General features: G+C 42.1%; 1 protein-coding gene across 1 annotated transcript in view; it reads right to left on the bottom strand.

Moving 5' to 3' along the window:
• Positions 1 to 16,623, bottom strand: part of SENP7 (SUMO specific peptidase 7) — a 286,873-nt gene that overhangs the window by 108,387 nt on the left and 161,863 nt on the right. The window contains exon 12 of the mRNA XM_033943657.1: positions 1,573 to 1,706. Coding sequence (XP_033799548.1) covers positions 1,573 to 1,706 — 134 coding nt within the window. The remainder of the gene's footprint in view (positions 1 to 1,572; positions 1,707 to 16,623) is intronic.

Genomic DNA, 16,623 nt, shown 5'->3' with positions numbered 1-16,623 from the left:
TAGAATTCCTCTTTTGCTAGGTGCCATCTGTTATGGGGCATATAAAATGTCGTGACGATCAAATTATCTTTACAGTCCTCTTTAGATATTTTGCAAGTGAGAATTTCCAGATCATTGGTTAGTTTAAAGTCTAGTACTTGACACTCAAAATAATCTCGAAGAATTATTGCTAGACCTCCTCCTCTTTTTGAGTTTCTTGATAGAGGAATAATTTTGTAATCTGAAGGTAGTATATCACCTATGATAGTATCCTGATCAGAAGTTAGCCATATTTCAGTTAAAAGTAAAATATCCAGGTGGGTTTCTTCCAGCCAGTCTTTGACTAATTGTGCTTTGCTCCTAGCTGGAAGTTGGAGGGTAGTCTAGAGGTAAGAGAGGAGGAGCAAAACTATGCTAATGAAGCTTCCTACAAGAGATCTCACAAGATGGGATTGACTACCCATTTCTTCAGGAACAAAGTAGTGTTGTACAAGAAATGTCCATGCACAAATTTACACTTGCTCTGAAGATGATGCAAACAGGCACACATGCAGACACTTCAGCTCTATCTGTACTCCATCTAAACTACACTATTAGGGATGCATAAATTAGATTAAAATAAAAGTAGATCCACTCCATGCATGAAATTTTTATAAAAGCCCTTTTTTGCAAGTAGACTAGGTTTTATGTGCAGAAAAAGAATTCTTATAAAATTACTGGTTTTAAGAAAGATTTGGACAATTTCCTGGAGAAAAAGTCCATAGTCTGTTATTAAGAAAGATATGGGGGAAGCTACTGCTTGCCCTGAATCGGTAACATGAAATGTTGTTACTCCTTGGGTTTTGGCAAGGTACTAGTGACCTGGACTGGCCACCATGAGAACGGCCTACTAGGTTTGATGGTCCATTGGTCTGACCCAGTAAGGCTATTCGTATCATAATATGCTATTAGCAGCACTGAGGATGGGCAATTTTCAGACAGCAGATTAATACAGGTAAACTGCTTTCTATCTATGTGTATCACATTAAATGGTGCCAAAACACGCAAAGAATCTGGATTATTACTAATAGAGATCATTGGGAAGATGATAACTTCAATTTTTACAAATAGGATAATTGGTAAACAGTTTGAGAGGTAAACAGGACTCGAGCTCTCATCATTTGAAAAAGGATAACCCTGTTGGTATGGCATAACAACTGGCAGAGATAAGTGGCAGCTCTAGCAACCAATTTAATAAGGCACAAACTTTTGAGGAGCAGACTCCACTTTGTCAGCTGCATCTTGAAAGCTCATGCCTCAATAAACTAGTCAGTCCAGCACTCACCAATCTTTCTGACGCTGCAACCATAATTCACGTGGCTGCAAAAAGCAAATAATCCCTAAGGGACACAGAACAATAATATCTTATGAAATGCTCAACTAAGCTACAACCCCAGACATAGTCATGACCCACAATTTGAGACATTCTAGGTTAGTCTATAAGTTGACACCTGCCTCTGCCAAACAAGTATCATCAGTCTTTAAAAATACAATTCTAGAATCTTAAACTGTGTATGTATTGAAACCTGAAAAATATTATGAACTGGAACTTACTTCTGGGCTGGTCCAGTGCTTTGGACTTCACTCCATTCTTCATCTGGCTTAGGAGAAATAGTAACTGAATAGCGATCAACATTGTGCTTATGTAGAAGAGTATAACTGGGCTTCGGGTCTTTTACATTTAATTTCTGAGGTGAAAAAAAAACAAAAAAATTAACATGAGCTTTTTTTTTCAACAATTCTGCATCAACAGTACTTGGGAAAATCCCACAAAACATTTGGAGGCAATTTTCAAAGGTATTTCCACAATTAAATGAATGTTGATTTGCTGATAAAGCCCCTATGAATGTGGAGGGACATTAAAAAAAATACATTTAAGTCCAAAAAAATAACTGTCCTGCTCATAACATTCAAAAAACATATCCGCTTCATAGCCATAATCAAACAGGAAAAACATCTAGATTTCCTGTTTGATTATGGCTGTGAAAAGAACCTTTCTTTACTTAAAACATCCAAAATGAATAGCCATTTTCCAAAATGAAAAAACTAATTTTTGAATGACAAAAAAACCAGGGACAGGAAAGTCTCTCTATCACCATCAAAAATGAGGCCACAGAGATGTCCTTGCAGAACATACTAGTAGCCTATTGATTAGTGCAGTGAACTGTAAACCAAAGGACAGAGGTTTAAATCCCCACTATAAAACTCTTTTTGCAAACGTGATCTCTTTAGGACCTGAAAAATACCTAATGTACCTGAATGCATACCACTCCAATAGCTTTCAGATTTACAAATATTTTATATATATTGAAGTTACCTACCTGTAGCAGGTGTTCTCCGAGGAGAGCAGGCCAATATTCTCACAGCTGGATGATGCCATCAAATGGAGCCTATAAGATATGCCACAGGCTTGATTTATGTCAAAAACAAACCACTAGAATACGAACTTGATCCTCAAACACACCACTCCACGTTCAAACTATTTCATTACGTTAAGCTTGATGTGCAGAATCTTCCCTGGATCAATTTGTTTTTGAATTTTTTAAATAATTTGATTTTTAAATAATTCAATACATTTTAACTGAATTGTTCTATATTTCATTAAACTTAAGAGATATTTTATCAAAAAGACAGGGCTCCTTTTATCAAGGCGCGCTATGGGGTTAGCACGTTGGACATTTCATCAAACGCTAACCCCCGCGGCAGCCTAAAATCCTAACACCTCATCAATGGAGGCATTAGGTACTAGCGCGGCAGGCGGTTTAACGCGTAGTATTCCACACGTTATACCGCTACCACGCCTTTGAAAAAGGACCCCTTAGCTTAGATTTTGTGGTTGCTGCAAGGGACTGTATGTGCCAACATGCTTCGCGATAAAAACGTTTTGTCAAGGCATTATTAGGGACCCAGCCTTGAAAAAGCATTTTTATTGCGAAACATGTTGGCATAAGCAGTCCCTTACAGCAACCACAAAATCTAAGCTAAGTCTTTTTGATAAAATATCTCTTAAGTTTAATGAAATATAGAACAATTCAGTTGTAATGTAATGTAAAATGCATTGAATTATTTAAAAATTCAAAAACAAATTGATCCAGGGAAGATTCTGCACATCAAGCTTAATGTAATGAAATAGTTTGAACGTAGAGTGGTGCATTTGAGGATCAAGTTAGCATTCTGGTGGCTTGTTTTTGACATAAATCAAGCCTGTGGTATATCTTGAATGTATTAATGCTTATATAGACCTTTGTATTACAAAGTGCTATTACTGATTATATCAGATGTAGCCTGGCATGAACACTTACTAACAAGTTGTCAAGAGAAGCTTCTAGCAGCGCATATGCACGAGTGCCTTCTACCCAACACTTGAGCAGGGAGCGATCAACCTCATATAAAAGCTTAAAGAAAACAACTCCAAGGGGAGGTAAGTGAAAATATTTGGCCTGCTGTCCTCTGAGAACACCTGCTACAGATAAGCAACTTTGCTTTCTCCAAAGACAAACAGGCCTTCATATTCTCAAAGCTAGAAATCTCTAGCTATCAGCCTCACAGAAAACAACAAGGCTTGGACAATATAGACTCAAAATAATGAGGTATTTAAAGTAATTAACCTGAAACTAAATACAAACTAATTGTGAATCTGCAGCTTGAAGCTAATAAAAGTTGGCTGGGGGAGTGGGATTCTAAACACCAAACAAATTCTGCAGGACTATCTGATTGAACCGGCTGTCACATCAGGAATTCTGCTCAAGACAATAGTGGGATGTGAATCTGTGGATAGATGACCACGTCACAGTTTTACAAATCTCCTCTATGAAGGCTGATCTCAAGTGGGTTACCAACATCACCAAGGCTCTGACATTATGAGCCTTCATATGACCCTCAAGAGTCAGCCCAGCCTGGGCATAAGCAAAGGAGATGCAATCTGCTAACCTGCCAATGGTTGTCCCCAAATGGTTTGGGTCAAAGAAACCCAAAAAGCTAGGTGGACGGTCTATGGGATTTAGTCCCATAGGCTTGCTTACTGTCTAACGTATGTAGTTCAGTTTTGTCAGGATGAACATGAAGCTTTTGGAAAAATTTTGTCAGAACAATTGACTGCTTAAGATGGAAATCTGACAAGAACTTAGGGAGGAACTTAGGGTATGTGTGGAGAGAAAGCAGAGTTGCTTACCTGTAACGGGTTTCTCTGTAGACAACAGAGAAATGCAGACATACTCAGAGGTGACATCATCTGAAGGAGCCTTGGACACCAGAGCAGTCCTTCAGCCTAGAGATGTCTAAATTTGACATTTCTGCTTAGGACAAGCCATCTGATGCTAGTCTGTCATGTAATTTGAGTCTGGCACAGAACCGGGAAACCTTCTTGTTGAGACAAGCGGCAAAAAGATCCATGAAGGAGGTGCCCCAGTCTCGGAAGATCTTGCGGGCCATGCCCATGTTGAGTGACCACTCGTGCAGTTGCAAAAACCTGCTCAGTCTGTCAAACAGGCGGTCTTCTTTTCCTGCAAAGGTAGTGGCTTGGAAGATGATTCCATGAAGGAAAGAACACTGGCACATCCCCACAGCCTCCTGACAAAAGAAGTAGGATCCAATATCCCCCCTCCCCCCCCCCATTGTTCATGTAAAACCTGGTCTGTTTTTAATGAGAATAATTTGATTCTGCAGCCGATCTAAAGCCTTTAGAGTTTTCCAAAAAGGCCTTAGCTCCAGGAGATCAATATGGAGATATGAGCTGACCAAAGTCTTTGGGAGTGAACCCCATTTACATGAGCTCCCATCTCAAGTTGGATGCCTCTATCATCAACACCTGGATGGAAATTCCATAATCAGATTCAACCAAATTGCCCACCAGAGAAGACACTGACTCAATTCTGGAGGGATCTGGATGGCATTTGCTAGGTTCCTAGCATTTGAGAGTGGCTCTGACAACCAATGAGTGACAAGGCAGCAGGGCCCCCTCAAATTCAGGAGCCTTCTGGATAAGATACTACATATCCACCTTCTTAGATGTGACCTGCACTGAGAGGATAGTTTTTCAGTTCTTCATCAGTGTGTCCTTGAAAATAGAGTGCAATGGTACTGTGACCCCTTTCTTGGGAGCAGACTCATAAGTCCAGGACAGACAACATCTCTGCCCTAGGTTCCTCCTCCATCTCCAACTTAAATGGAGATGTCATAACCAAAACGTTAAGACACATCTACAAACTCAACTGCCTTTTATACTTGACACATTATTCACATATTCATCGACCTCATCAGGTTCAGTATCTTGCCCTATTCTTAGCCCTACCTCCATTTCCTCCCTTCTCTTAATTTCAATCTTCACCCTTGCCTCCCTATTACATTTCTACCAGTTATACTCACCTTAATCAACCTATTGGTCTTTCTACTTTCCTATTACTTGTTGATGTTCCTTTCTTCTTTTCTTTTTTTTATTTTAATGTATTGTAAACTACTCTGTTACTATTTGTAAAAGATGGTATATTAAGCATAATAAACCTTAAAAGTGACTCAAGTGGAGATTTCCTTCTCTCTTGAGGTGGCGAAGGATCAGAAAGGCAGGATAAAACTCTCCTCTGAGAAGTAATGAGGGTCCTCATCTGAATTCCATGAGCGGTCCCAATCAGAGTCTTCTCCATAGTCAGAATGGAAAAAATAAGTTTCAGACTGCCTTAGCTCAGTGCAGGCACTATGATCACATCACCCCTCTTCTTAAGTCATTTTATTGGCTCCCTATCCATTTCCACATACAATTCACACTCTTCTTATTGACTTTACAAGTGCAATCACTCTGCAGCTCCTCCATCTCTCCTCTCTTATCCCTCCCTGTATGCCTCCCCAAGAACTCCGTTCATTGGGCAAGTCTATCTATTATCTGTACCCTTCTCCTCTATTGCCAACTCCAGACTACGTTCCTTCTCTCCTGCTGCACCATATGCCTGAAACAGACTGCCCGAGTCAGTACATCAAGCTCCGTCCCTGGCAATATTCAAATCCAGGCTAAAAGCCCACTTTTCGAGGTTGCTTTTAAGAACATAAGAACATAAGAACATAAGCAGTGCCTCCGCCGGGTCAGACCATAGGTCCATCATGCCCAGCAGTCCGCTCCCGCGGCGGCCCAAACAGGTCCCTGTCTGAATCATCAGAAGGGGCCCCCTTGCCACCCTGGTTTCCCATTGAAGTCCTATCTTCCCATCGAAGTCCTAACCCTCCGGTTTTGCACATGCACGACCTGGTCGGGTTTCTATACTTATTTCCTGGATACTTCTCTCAGTATCCCACGATCCCTTTATCCCTCAGGAATCCGTCCAATCCCTGTTTGAATCCCTGTACCGTACTCTGCCCGACCACCTCCTCCGGCAGCGCATTCCAAGTGTCCACGACCCTCTGGGTGAAAAAAAACTTCCTTGCATTTGTTTTGAACCTATCTCCCTTCAGTTTCTCCGAGTGCCCCCTCGTACCTGTTGTCCCCTTCAGTCTGAAGAATCTGTCCCTATCCACCCTCTCTATGCCCCTCATGATCTTGAAGGTCTCTATCATATCTCCCCTGAGCCTCCTTTTTTCCAGGGAGAAGAGCCCCAGCTTATCCAACCTCTCGGCGTATGGGCAGTGTTCCAGCCCTCTTACCAGTTTCGTCGCTCTCCTTTGGACTCTCTCAAGCACCGCCATGTCCTTCTTGAGGTATGGCGACCAATACTGCACGCAGTATTCCAGATGCGGACGCACCATCGCTCGATACAATGGCATGATGACTTCCCGCGTCCTGGTTGTGATTCCCCTCTTTATGATGCCCAGCATCCTGTTGGCTTTTTTCGAGGCTGCTGCGCACTGTGCAGATGGCTTCAGTGATGCATCCACCAGCACACCCAAGTCTCTCTCAAGTCTGCTGTCTCCCAACAATGCCCCCCCCATTTTGTAGTTGAACAACGGGTTCTTTTTCCCTATATGCATGACCTTGCATTTTTCCACATTGAAGCGCATTTGCCATTTGTCTGCCCAGTCCTCCAGCTTCTCCAGGTCCCTTTGCAGGTCCTCACACTCCTCCCTGGACCTAACTCTGCCGCACAGTTTGGTATCATCTGCAAATTTTATGACCTCGCACTTTGCCTCTTTTTCCAGGTCATTGATAAATATGTTGAAAAGTAACGGCCCCAGCACCGATCCCTGTGGCACACCGCTCGTGACTCCCCGCCAGTCAGAATATTGGCCCTTTACTCCAACCCTCTGCAGTCTACCCGACAACCAGTGCTCGATCCATCTGTGCACATCTCCTCCCACCCCGTGGTTCCACAGCTTCCTAAGCAGTCTTTCATGTGGCACCTTGTCGAAAGCCTTTTGAAAATCGAGGTAAATGATGTCGATGGGTTCCCCATTGTCCACCCGACTGCTTATTCCCTCAAAGAAGTACAGAAGGTTCGTTAAGCACGACCTTCCCTTACAGAATCCGTGCTGGCTTGTTCTCAGTAGACCATTTCTTTCAATGTGCTCGCAACATGATGGCAGATAAAGGCCAAATGGCTCATCTAGTATGCCCATATACAGTAACCATTATCTCTTCCTCTCTCTCTAAGAGATCCCGCATGACTATCCTGGGCTTTCTTGAATTCAGACACAGTCTCTGTCTCCACCACCTCTTCTGGGAGTCTGTTCCATGCATCTGCCACCCTTTCTGTAAAAATGTATTTCCTCAGATTACTCCGGAGCCTATCACCTCTTAACTTCATCCTATGTCCTAATTCCAGAGCTTCCTTTCAAATGAAAGAGACTTAACTCATGCACATTTACATCACGTAGTTATTTAAACATCTCTATCATATCTCCCCTCTCCCGCTTTTCCTCCAAAGCATACAGATTAAGATCTTTAAGTCTGTCCCCATACACCTTTTAATGAAGACCACAACCATTTTAGTAGCTTTCCTAAGGACCAACTCCATCCTTTTTATATCTATTTGAAGGTGCAGCCTCAAGAATTGTACACATTATTTTAAATGAGGTCTAACCAGAGTCTTATACAGGGGCATCAATACCTCCTTTTTCTACTAGCCATACCTATATGCACCCTAGCATCCTTCTAGTTTTTGCCATCACCTTTTCAACCAGTTTGGCCACCCTAGTATCATCATATACAATCACACCCAAGTCCCGCTCTTCTGTCATGCATATAAGTTCTTCACCACTAAACTGTATTGTACCCACGGGTTTTTGCAGCCCAAATGCATGACCTTGCATTTCTTAGCATTCAATTTTAGCTGCCAAATTTCAGACCATTCTTCAAGCTTCGCCAGGTCTTTCTTCATGTTATTCACACCAACCTGGTGTCTACTCTATTGCAGATTTTGGTATCATCTGCAAAGAGGCAAATCTTACCCGACAGCCATGCAGCAATATAGTTTATAAAAATGTTTAAAACTATGTGCGGGATGTGGTGTCTGAGCATGGACTTCCTCTTTCCTTTTAGGATCTTCAAGCTCGGGGTTTACTGCAGGCTCAAGATTGGTTTTCCGATGGCCAAGTCTCCTATTACCTCTGCTCTTTGGACCATACTACCTTAAATGAAGATATGGCGGATATGGATAAGGAAACACTGACTTTGTCTCGACAGTCCAGAACCAGCTTGTCCTTTCATCAGGTCAGTTTGGGCAGTTTTAGTGCTCCCTGGGACTAGGATGCTGTGGCGGTGGTGTGGAATCAGGATCTTGCCACTTCTGTACAAATAACCGATGATGGTTTACGTCTTCTCATGAAACATCTCCAACGACTGACTCGCTCAGTAGTTTTACAAGAACAGCATTATAAATTTTTGTTACATCTTTACATTTCCCGGTCCGGTTGGATTTTTATCATTGTATTTTTTATCATTGTACTTTATTAATTGAATTTTCATGTTTTTATATGTCAGTGTATAATAAATTATCTCCAGAACATTTGTAGCCACAGTTTTTTGTTTTTGTTAAACATTGTGGCCCTGGTCATTGGAGAAAATTCCGGGCTATTTGGGCTCCTGTTTGGGATAATTTGTCCCATGGAGCCCGAAGCGCTCTTTTGAATTTTTGACACTGGAGTGCTGGGGGAGGGGGGTGTTATTATTCTGTTTCTTTTTTTTTTTTTTTCCTTTCCAAAAAGCAGCTTTAATAGTGTTTTCTTTGCTTGGGGTTGAGGGAATACAACAGGAAAGTTTGTTTTAACATGTTTCATACAGAAAAAATATAGATACATTATAAAACCCATATATACAAGCACATATAACACAGACACAAGTACAGATTATATATTATAGATCTTTGACTAAAGCTTATATAAATTCTTCATTAAACAAAAATAGATTTCTTTTTTTTTTCTTCATCATCACATACCACACTAGAATAACTACAGCTCTGGACACTGTGGACTTCAGCCTTTGCTGGATACAGTTTCTGATCATTAGTGCTAACTCTTCATGGCATTTTCCTTGTGCCTGTAAGTCTTCCTATGTCCATGAGAAGGACTACAAAGTACCCCAGCAACTGACTGCCTTACCTTCACTCTGCTGCCATGGATTGATTCTCAGAGGTGGAGTTGGGCACTTTTTAACTGTTTTTGTTAGAATCTATTAGTCTCCACAAAGAAACTATACAGTAGACTTTCTTATCCTTAGTTCTGCTTAAAATTGTATTTAGTTTTCAGAGCGTTGTCTTTTTCCTCTTGTATGTCAATAAAAATATTTACAAATAAAAAAAAAAAAGTTAAAAAAATAGGTCCAAGAAAAGAACCTTGAGGCAAACCATTGGTAATATCTCTTTCCTCAGAGCGATCTTCATTTATCACTACCCCCTCTGTCGCCTTCCACTCAACCAGTTCTTGATCCAGCCTGTCACTTTGGGACCCATCCTGAGGACACTCTAATAAATAAACTTTCTGTGTGGAACACTATCAAAGGCTTTGCGAAAATCAAATACACCACATCTAGCGCACTAACTCTATCCAATTCTCTGGTCACCCAGTCAAAGAAATTGATTAGATTTGTCTGACAAGACCTATCTCTAATGAATCCATGTTGCCTCCGGTCCTGTTATCCACAGGATTCCAGAAACTTCACCATTCTCTGTTTTAAAAGTGTTTCCATTAATTTGTTTACCACAGAAGTCAGACTTACCGGCCTGTAATTCCCTACTTCTTCCTTACATCCACTGTTGTGGAGAGGAACCACATCCGCCTTTCTCCAGTACCACTCCCGACTCTAGAGACTCATTGAAAAAGTCAGTCAGCGGAGCCACCGGATCTTGAAGTTCCTTCAGCACCCTTGAATGTACACCATCCAGCCCCATTGCTTTGTCTACTTTTATTTTAGCTAGCTCCTCACAAACACAACCCCTTTTAACTCCTAACCCCCACTCACAGTGCTATAAAAATGATAAATAGTACATTAAAAATATAAGAATAGCCTTACTGGGTTAGACCAATGGTTCATCTAGCCCAGTAGCCTATCTTAACGGTGACTAATCCAGCTCACGAGTACCTGGCAAAAACCCAAATAGTAGAAACATTCCACGCTACTGATCCAGGGCAAGCAGTGGCTTCCCTCATATCTGGCTCAATAACAGACTTTGGACTTTTCCTCCAAGAAATTGTTCAAAACTTTCTTAAAACCAGCGACATTAGTAGTAACAGTACCATGTCTCAAAGGGCACCGAGGTACAATCCTACCCTCTAACTCCAGGGAAGCTTTCTCCCTTGATTTTAAAGGCAGTACTGCAAGGGTCAGTGCTGACATAGGGACCCCTCAGGGCTCCAGCACAAAGGATTTCTCTACAGGTCTGGCATGAGCATCAGGGAGGTGCAGGGGCTGAGTCTCAACTAGTATAAGCACTCTTGATACTTCATTCGAGTGCAGATGTAGTATCAGCACCAACTACTCCCCAAGTATGGCTCGGTACTGTTCATTAAAGGAGGGCATTGGGAAAGGTTGGGTAGCAGGGAAAGAGACAGCCTGAGAAGGAACTGGTGTTGAACCAGAAGCATGAAACTGGCTTCCCAGAGATTGTCCTCTCAATATTGGCACTTCTCAAGTACCAGCAATTCCAATTCCCTAGCGCTACCAGCACAATGTATCGAAGAGAACCAATGCTTGTGCTTCTCAGGCTTCTCTTGATGCTCAGCATCATGGTCCTTTGGTGCCGATGAGGATGTCCTTGAACTCGTACGCATCCTCGGTGTCAGGTCTGATGCTGACTGGTCCAAAGGCCTACTAACAGAACCCAATGTTACGAGAAGTGGAAATCTTCTTGCTACTGTGTACACTCCCACTGATTTCTGTAATCTGAGCAGCCATCAAGGTTAATACTTTTGGTGCTGATGTTGATTGACTTTCAAGGAACCAAAAAGTCTCTCCGTTGAACTTGCCATGTGTCCTCAACTGCATTTACAAACAGAAAGAACAAGAGTTGGTATCATGGTCAGGCCCTAGGCACCATATGCATCAATAAGAATGAATCTATGATAGAAATCACTTGACTGCACTGTATGCACCTCTTGGACGTAAAAAAACAGTATCAAGGCCAAATTAAATTCCTCAGTTTCGAACTTTAAAAGAGGTATGTTCAAACTGAGGATAGAGCTCCAGCCAAAACTTAGGCCTAGCAATTGTAAAAACAAAGAAAACTTCAAGAGCTGAAAAAGTGATAAAATTCAAGTGAACTAAATGAAAAGTAAATAATGAAGGGATGAAAAATGAAATTAAGAAAAACCTGTGAACGGGAAGGCACTTTGAACTAGCAAAACACACTGAGACAGGAGAAAATGGTGATGTATCCTTCCTGCTATGCAGAAAAATGCACTCTAATCACCCTGTGTTTGTGCATTAGGCAGGAAGACACCCATGCATGCTTGTGTCCATGTGGGCTCCATCAGATGATGTCACCCAGCTGCAAGAAGGCCTGCATGTTCTTGGAGAAATGTAGGTACAGTAGGTATTTTTCTGTTTCTGGAAGGTTCAGATTTATTTAAAAAAAGGATATGAAAAGGAACTTGAACCTGGGTCCCCTTGGTTCACAGTCCACTGTATTAACCACTAGGTTATTTTTCTGACCTGTGTACTTACTTCAGAATGGCCATAATACTGAAACTTACATTGAAACTGGAAAAGAAAACCAGGATCTCTTTCAAGGGAGAAGGAGGAGAAAAGCAACCACTGGAGGATTATGGAGGTGTCATGCCTTAATCACTCTAAAGGTCAACTACTCAATTATAGCAACTTTTTGTAACTTGAATATGACATAAGAACATAAGAATAAACTTACTGGGTCAGACCACTGGTCCATCTAGCCGAGTATCCCGTCTCCACAGAGGCCAATCCTAGTCACAAGTACCTGGCAAAAACCCAAATAGTAGCAGCATTCCATGCCTACTAATCCAGGGCAAGCAGTGGCTTCCCCCATGTCTGTCTCAACAACAGACTATGGACTTTTCCTCTAGGAACTTGTCCAAACCTTTTTTAAAACTAGCTACATTAAGCACTCTAACCACATCCTCTGGCAACGTGTTCCAGAGCTATCAGGTTACTTCCTCCTCCTTTGCTAGGTTAGACCTGACTTTTAAGGTAAAATGTGCAGGCCTCCCTTCAGCCTATTGTTCATCTAAAATGGACTAAGCCAGCAGAGGTGGAGGAAGTGACCCAATGTGCTGTAGTTCACTTTTTCCTTCTCCTACTGTGTAATCCCTGCAAGAGAAGGGACAGAGAACAGCTGATATGCCAGGAGGAAGGGGTGAGGCAAAGCAAGGCAACAGTGTGCCCTCCAATTTGAGAAGAGGGGGGGGGGGGGAGACAGAGATAGCAGTGTGCACCAAAGGTGTGAAGAGCTCAAATTTGAAGGTATGCCAGGGGAAGGGTGGTGGAGAACTAGAACATAACTTGAGGTTACAGGGAGGAAGACTTAGGAGTAATGTTAGGAAATTATTTTTCACAAAGAGGGTGGTGGATTCTTGGAATGGGAAATGGTGGAGAGGAAAACGGTGATGGAATTCAAAAAAGCATAGGATAAACACTGAGGATCTCTAATTGGAAAACTAAGGCCAGTATTGGACAGACTTGTACAGTTTGTGTCTAATATATGGCGATTCGATGTAGGATGGGCTGAGGAGGGAATCAATGGGAACTCCATTAACTTGGAACATGAAGACGTTACTGGCCAGACTTTACAGTAGATATCCTGCAAACAATGGGAGTGAGCTTAGATGGCAACTTCAGCTGTTGGAACCTAGGACAATACAAGCGCACCCTAAGCACAAATAAAACAGCCAAAAACAGAAAACTATTACTGTTGGGGGATTCCATCATCAGAGGCATTAACCTTGGAACACAGGGCGAGGAGACCAAAATAGTGAAATATCTTCCAGGATCCTCAGCTACCAGGAGTTCCAGGCAAATACTGACTATAATTAAGGAAGAAACTAAGGATTTTAACACTGATGTGGTTATCCATCTGGGAACAAATGACCTGGCCAACAACTCCACACTTGCAGCACAGAAAGTTTTTCGGGAGCTTGGTAAGTGTTTGAAACCTTTTGTAAAGACTTTAGCTTTTTCTGAAATACTGCCTGCATATGGAAAGGGAGAGCAAAGGACACAAATGCTCGAAGTCTAAGCAACAAAGTTCATGATCTGCAAGCCCTGATGTTAGAGCCAGATCTAGATATTGTCGTTATCACAGAGACATTGTTCAGTGAATCCCAAGGATGGGATGCAAACATACCGGGATATAATCTTTTTAGGAAGGACAGAGATGGTTAAAAAGGTGGAGGAGTAGCTCTCTATGTAAAGATCAATATCCAAGCGACCGAAATGCAAGGGACCTGGGGAAAGGAAGAAGCGATATGGATCGCTCTGAAAAGAGAAGATGGAACTTCTATCTACGTGGGTGTAGTCTACAAACCGCCGACTCAATCAAAGCAAATTGATAAGGATCTGATTGTGGATATCCAAAAGTTTGAAAGGAAAGAGGAGATTTTGCTGTTGGGAGATTTCAACCTGCCAGATGCGGACTGGAATGTTCTGTCAGTGGAATCAGAAAGAAGTAGGGAGATTGTGGATGCCTTTCAAGAGGATCTGCTCAAATGGTGACGGAACCCACAAGGGAAAAAGCGATATTGGATCTGGTCCTCACAAATGGAGAGAGTATCTCTAATGTTCAGGTGGGTGCTCACCTGGGAAGTAGCAATCATCAAACGGTTTGTTTTGATATAACGGCTAAAGTGGAGAGCGGCCGCATGATACTTAAAGTCATAGATTTCAAATATACGGACTTTAATGCAATGGGAGAGTACCTGAAGAAAGAGCTGTTAGGATGGGAGGACATAAGAGAAGTGGAAAGACAGTGGTCTAAGCTGAAAGGAGTGATAAAAATGGCTACGGACCTTTATGTGAAGAAAATCAATAAAAACAAGAGAAAAAGGAAGCCGATATGGTTTTCCAAACTAGTGGCGGAGAAAATAAAGGCGAAAGAGTTGGCGTTTGTGAAATATAAAAAAAACCCAAGAAGAGGAGTGCAGAAATGATTACAGGGTGAAACTGAAAGAAGCCAAGAGAGGGATATGTCTGGCGAAAGCACAGGCGGAAGAAATGGCTAAAATGTAAAAAAGGGAGACAAAAATGTTTTCAGATATATTAGTGAAAGGAGGAAGATGAAAAATGGAATTGCTAAACTAAAAGATGCTGGGAACCGATATGTGGAGAGTGATGAGGAAAAAGCAAATGTGTTAAACAAATACTTCTGTGTTCACAGAAGAAAATCCTGGAGAAGGACCGAGATTGTCTGGCAAAGTTACACGAGAAAATGGAGTAGATTCTGCGCCATTCACGGAGGAAAGTGTTTATGAGCAACTTGAAAAACTGAAGGTGGACAAAGCGATGGGACCAGACAGGATCCATCCCAGGATACTAAGGAAGCTCAGAGAGGTTCTGGCGAGTCCTATTAAAGACTTGTTTAACAAATCTCTGAAGACAGGAATGATTCCTGGGTATTGGAGGAGAACGGATGTGGTACTATTCATAAAAGTGGTCACAGGGATGAAGCAGGAAACTACAGGCCGGTGAGCCTCACTTCAGTTGTTGGAAAAATAATGGAAGTGTTGCTGAAAGAAAGGATAGTGTACTTCCTTGAATCTAATGGGTTACAGGATCCGAGACAACATGGCTTTACAAAAGGTAAATTGTGCCAAACGAACCTGATTGAATTTTTTGATTGGGTGACCAGAGAGCTGGATCGAGGACATTTGCTAGATGTAATTTACTTAGATTTCAGCAAAGCCTTTGATACAATTCCTCATAGGAGGCTGTTGAACAAACTTGAAGGGTTGAAGTTAGGACCCATACTGGTGTACTGGGTTAGAAACTGGCTGTCGGACAGACGCCAGAGGATGGTGGTTGATGGAAATCGCTCGGAGGAAGCAAAGATGAGTAGTGGAGTCCCTCAGGGTTCGGTGCTGGGGCCAATCCTGTTCAATATGTTTGTGGGTGACATTGCTGAAGGGTTAGAAGGAAAAGTGTGCCTTTTTGCAGATGATACTAAGATTTGTAACAGAGTAGAAATCAAAGAGGGAGTGGAAAATATGAAAAAGGATCTGCAAAAGTTAGAGGAATGGTCTAATGCCTGGCAACTAAAATTCAATGCAAAGAAATGCAGAGTAATGCATTTGGGGATTAATAATCGAAGAAACCATATATGCTAGGAGGAGAGAAGCTGATATGCACGGACGGGGAGAGGGACCTTGGGGTGATAGTGTTCGAAGATCTAAAGGCGAAAAAACAGTGTGATAAGGGAGTGGCTGCTGCCAGAAGGATGCTGGGCTGTATAAAGAGAGGTGCAGCCAGTAGAAGGAAGAAGGTGTTGATGCCCCTGTACAGGTAATTGATAAGGCCCCACTTGGAGTATTGTGTTCAGTTTTGGAGACTGTATCTGGTGAAGGATGTCAGAAGACTTGAAGCGGTCCAGAGGAGGGCGACGAAAATGATAGGATGCTTGCGCCAGAAGACGTATGAGGAGAGACTGGAAGCCCTGAATATGTATACCCTAGAGGAAAGGAGAGACAGGGGAGATATGATTCAGACATTCAAATATTTGAAGGGTATTAATGTAGAACATAATCTTTTCCAGAGAAAGGAAAATGGTAAAACCAGAGGACATAATTTGAGGTTGAGGGGTGGTAGATTCAAAGGCAATGTTAGGAAATTCTACTTTACGGAGAGGGTGGTGGATGCCTGGAATGCGCTCCTAAGAGAGGTGGTAGAGAGTAAAACTGTGACTGAGTTCAAAGAAGTGTGGGATGAACACAGAGGATCTAGAATCAGAAAATAATATTAAAAATTGAACTAAGGCTAGTTCTGGGCAGACTTGAATGGTCTGTGTCTGTATATGGCCATTTGGTGGAGGATGGGCTGGGGAGGGCTTCAATGGCCGGGAGGGTGTAGATGGGCTGGAGTAGGTGTTAACGGAGATTTCGGTAGTAGGAACCCAAGCACAGTACCAGGTAGAGCTTTGGATTCTTGCCCAGAAATAGCTAAGAAGAAAAAATTAAAAAATTTAAACTGAATCAGGTTGGGGAGACTGGATGGACCAATCAGGTCTTTATCTG

The sequence above is a fragment of the Geotrypetes seraphini genome, chromosome 4 (assembly GCF_902459505.1).
Source record: "Geotrypetes seraphini chromosome 4, aGeoSer1.1, whole genome shotgun sequence".
Classification (NCBI taxonomy): domain Eukaryota; kingdom Metazoa; phylum Chordata; class Amphibia; order Gymnophiona; family Dermophiidae; genus Geotrypetes; species Geotrypetes seraphini.
Note: the sequence above shows the minus strand (reverse complement) of the source record. Positions and strands in the feature narration are given on the sequence as shown.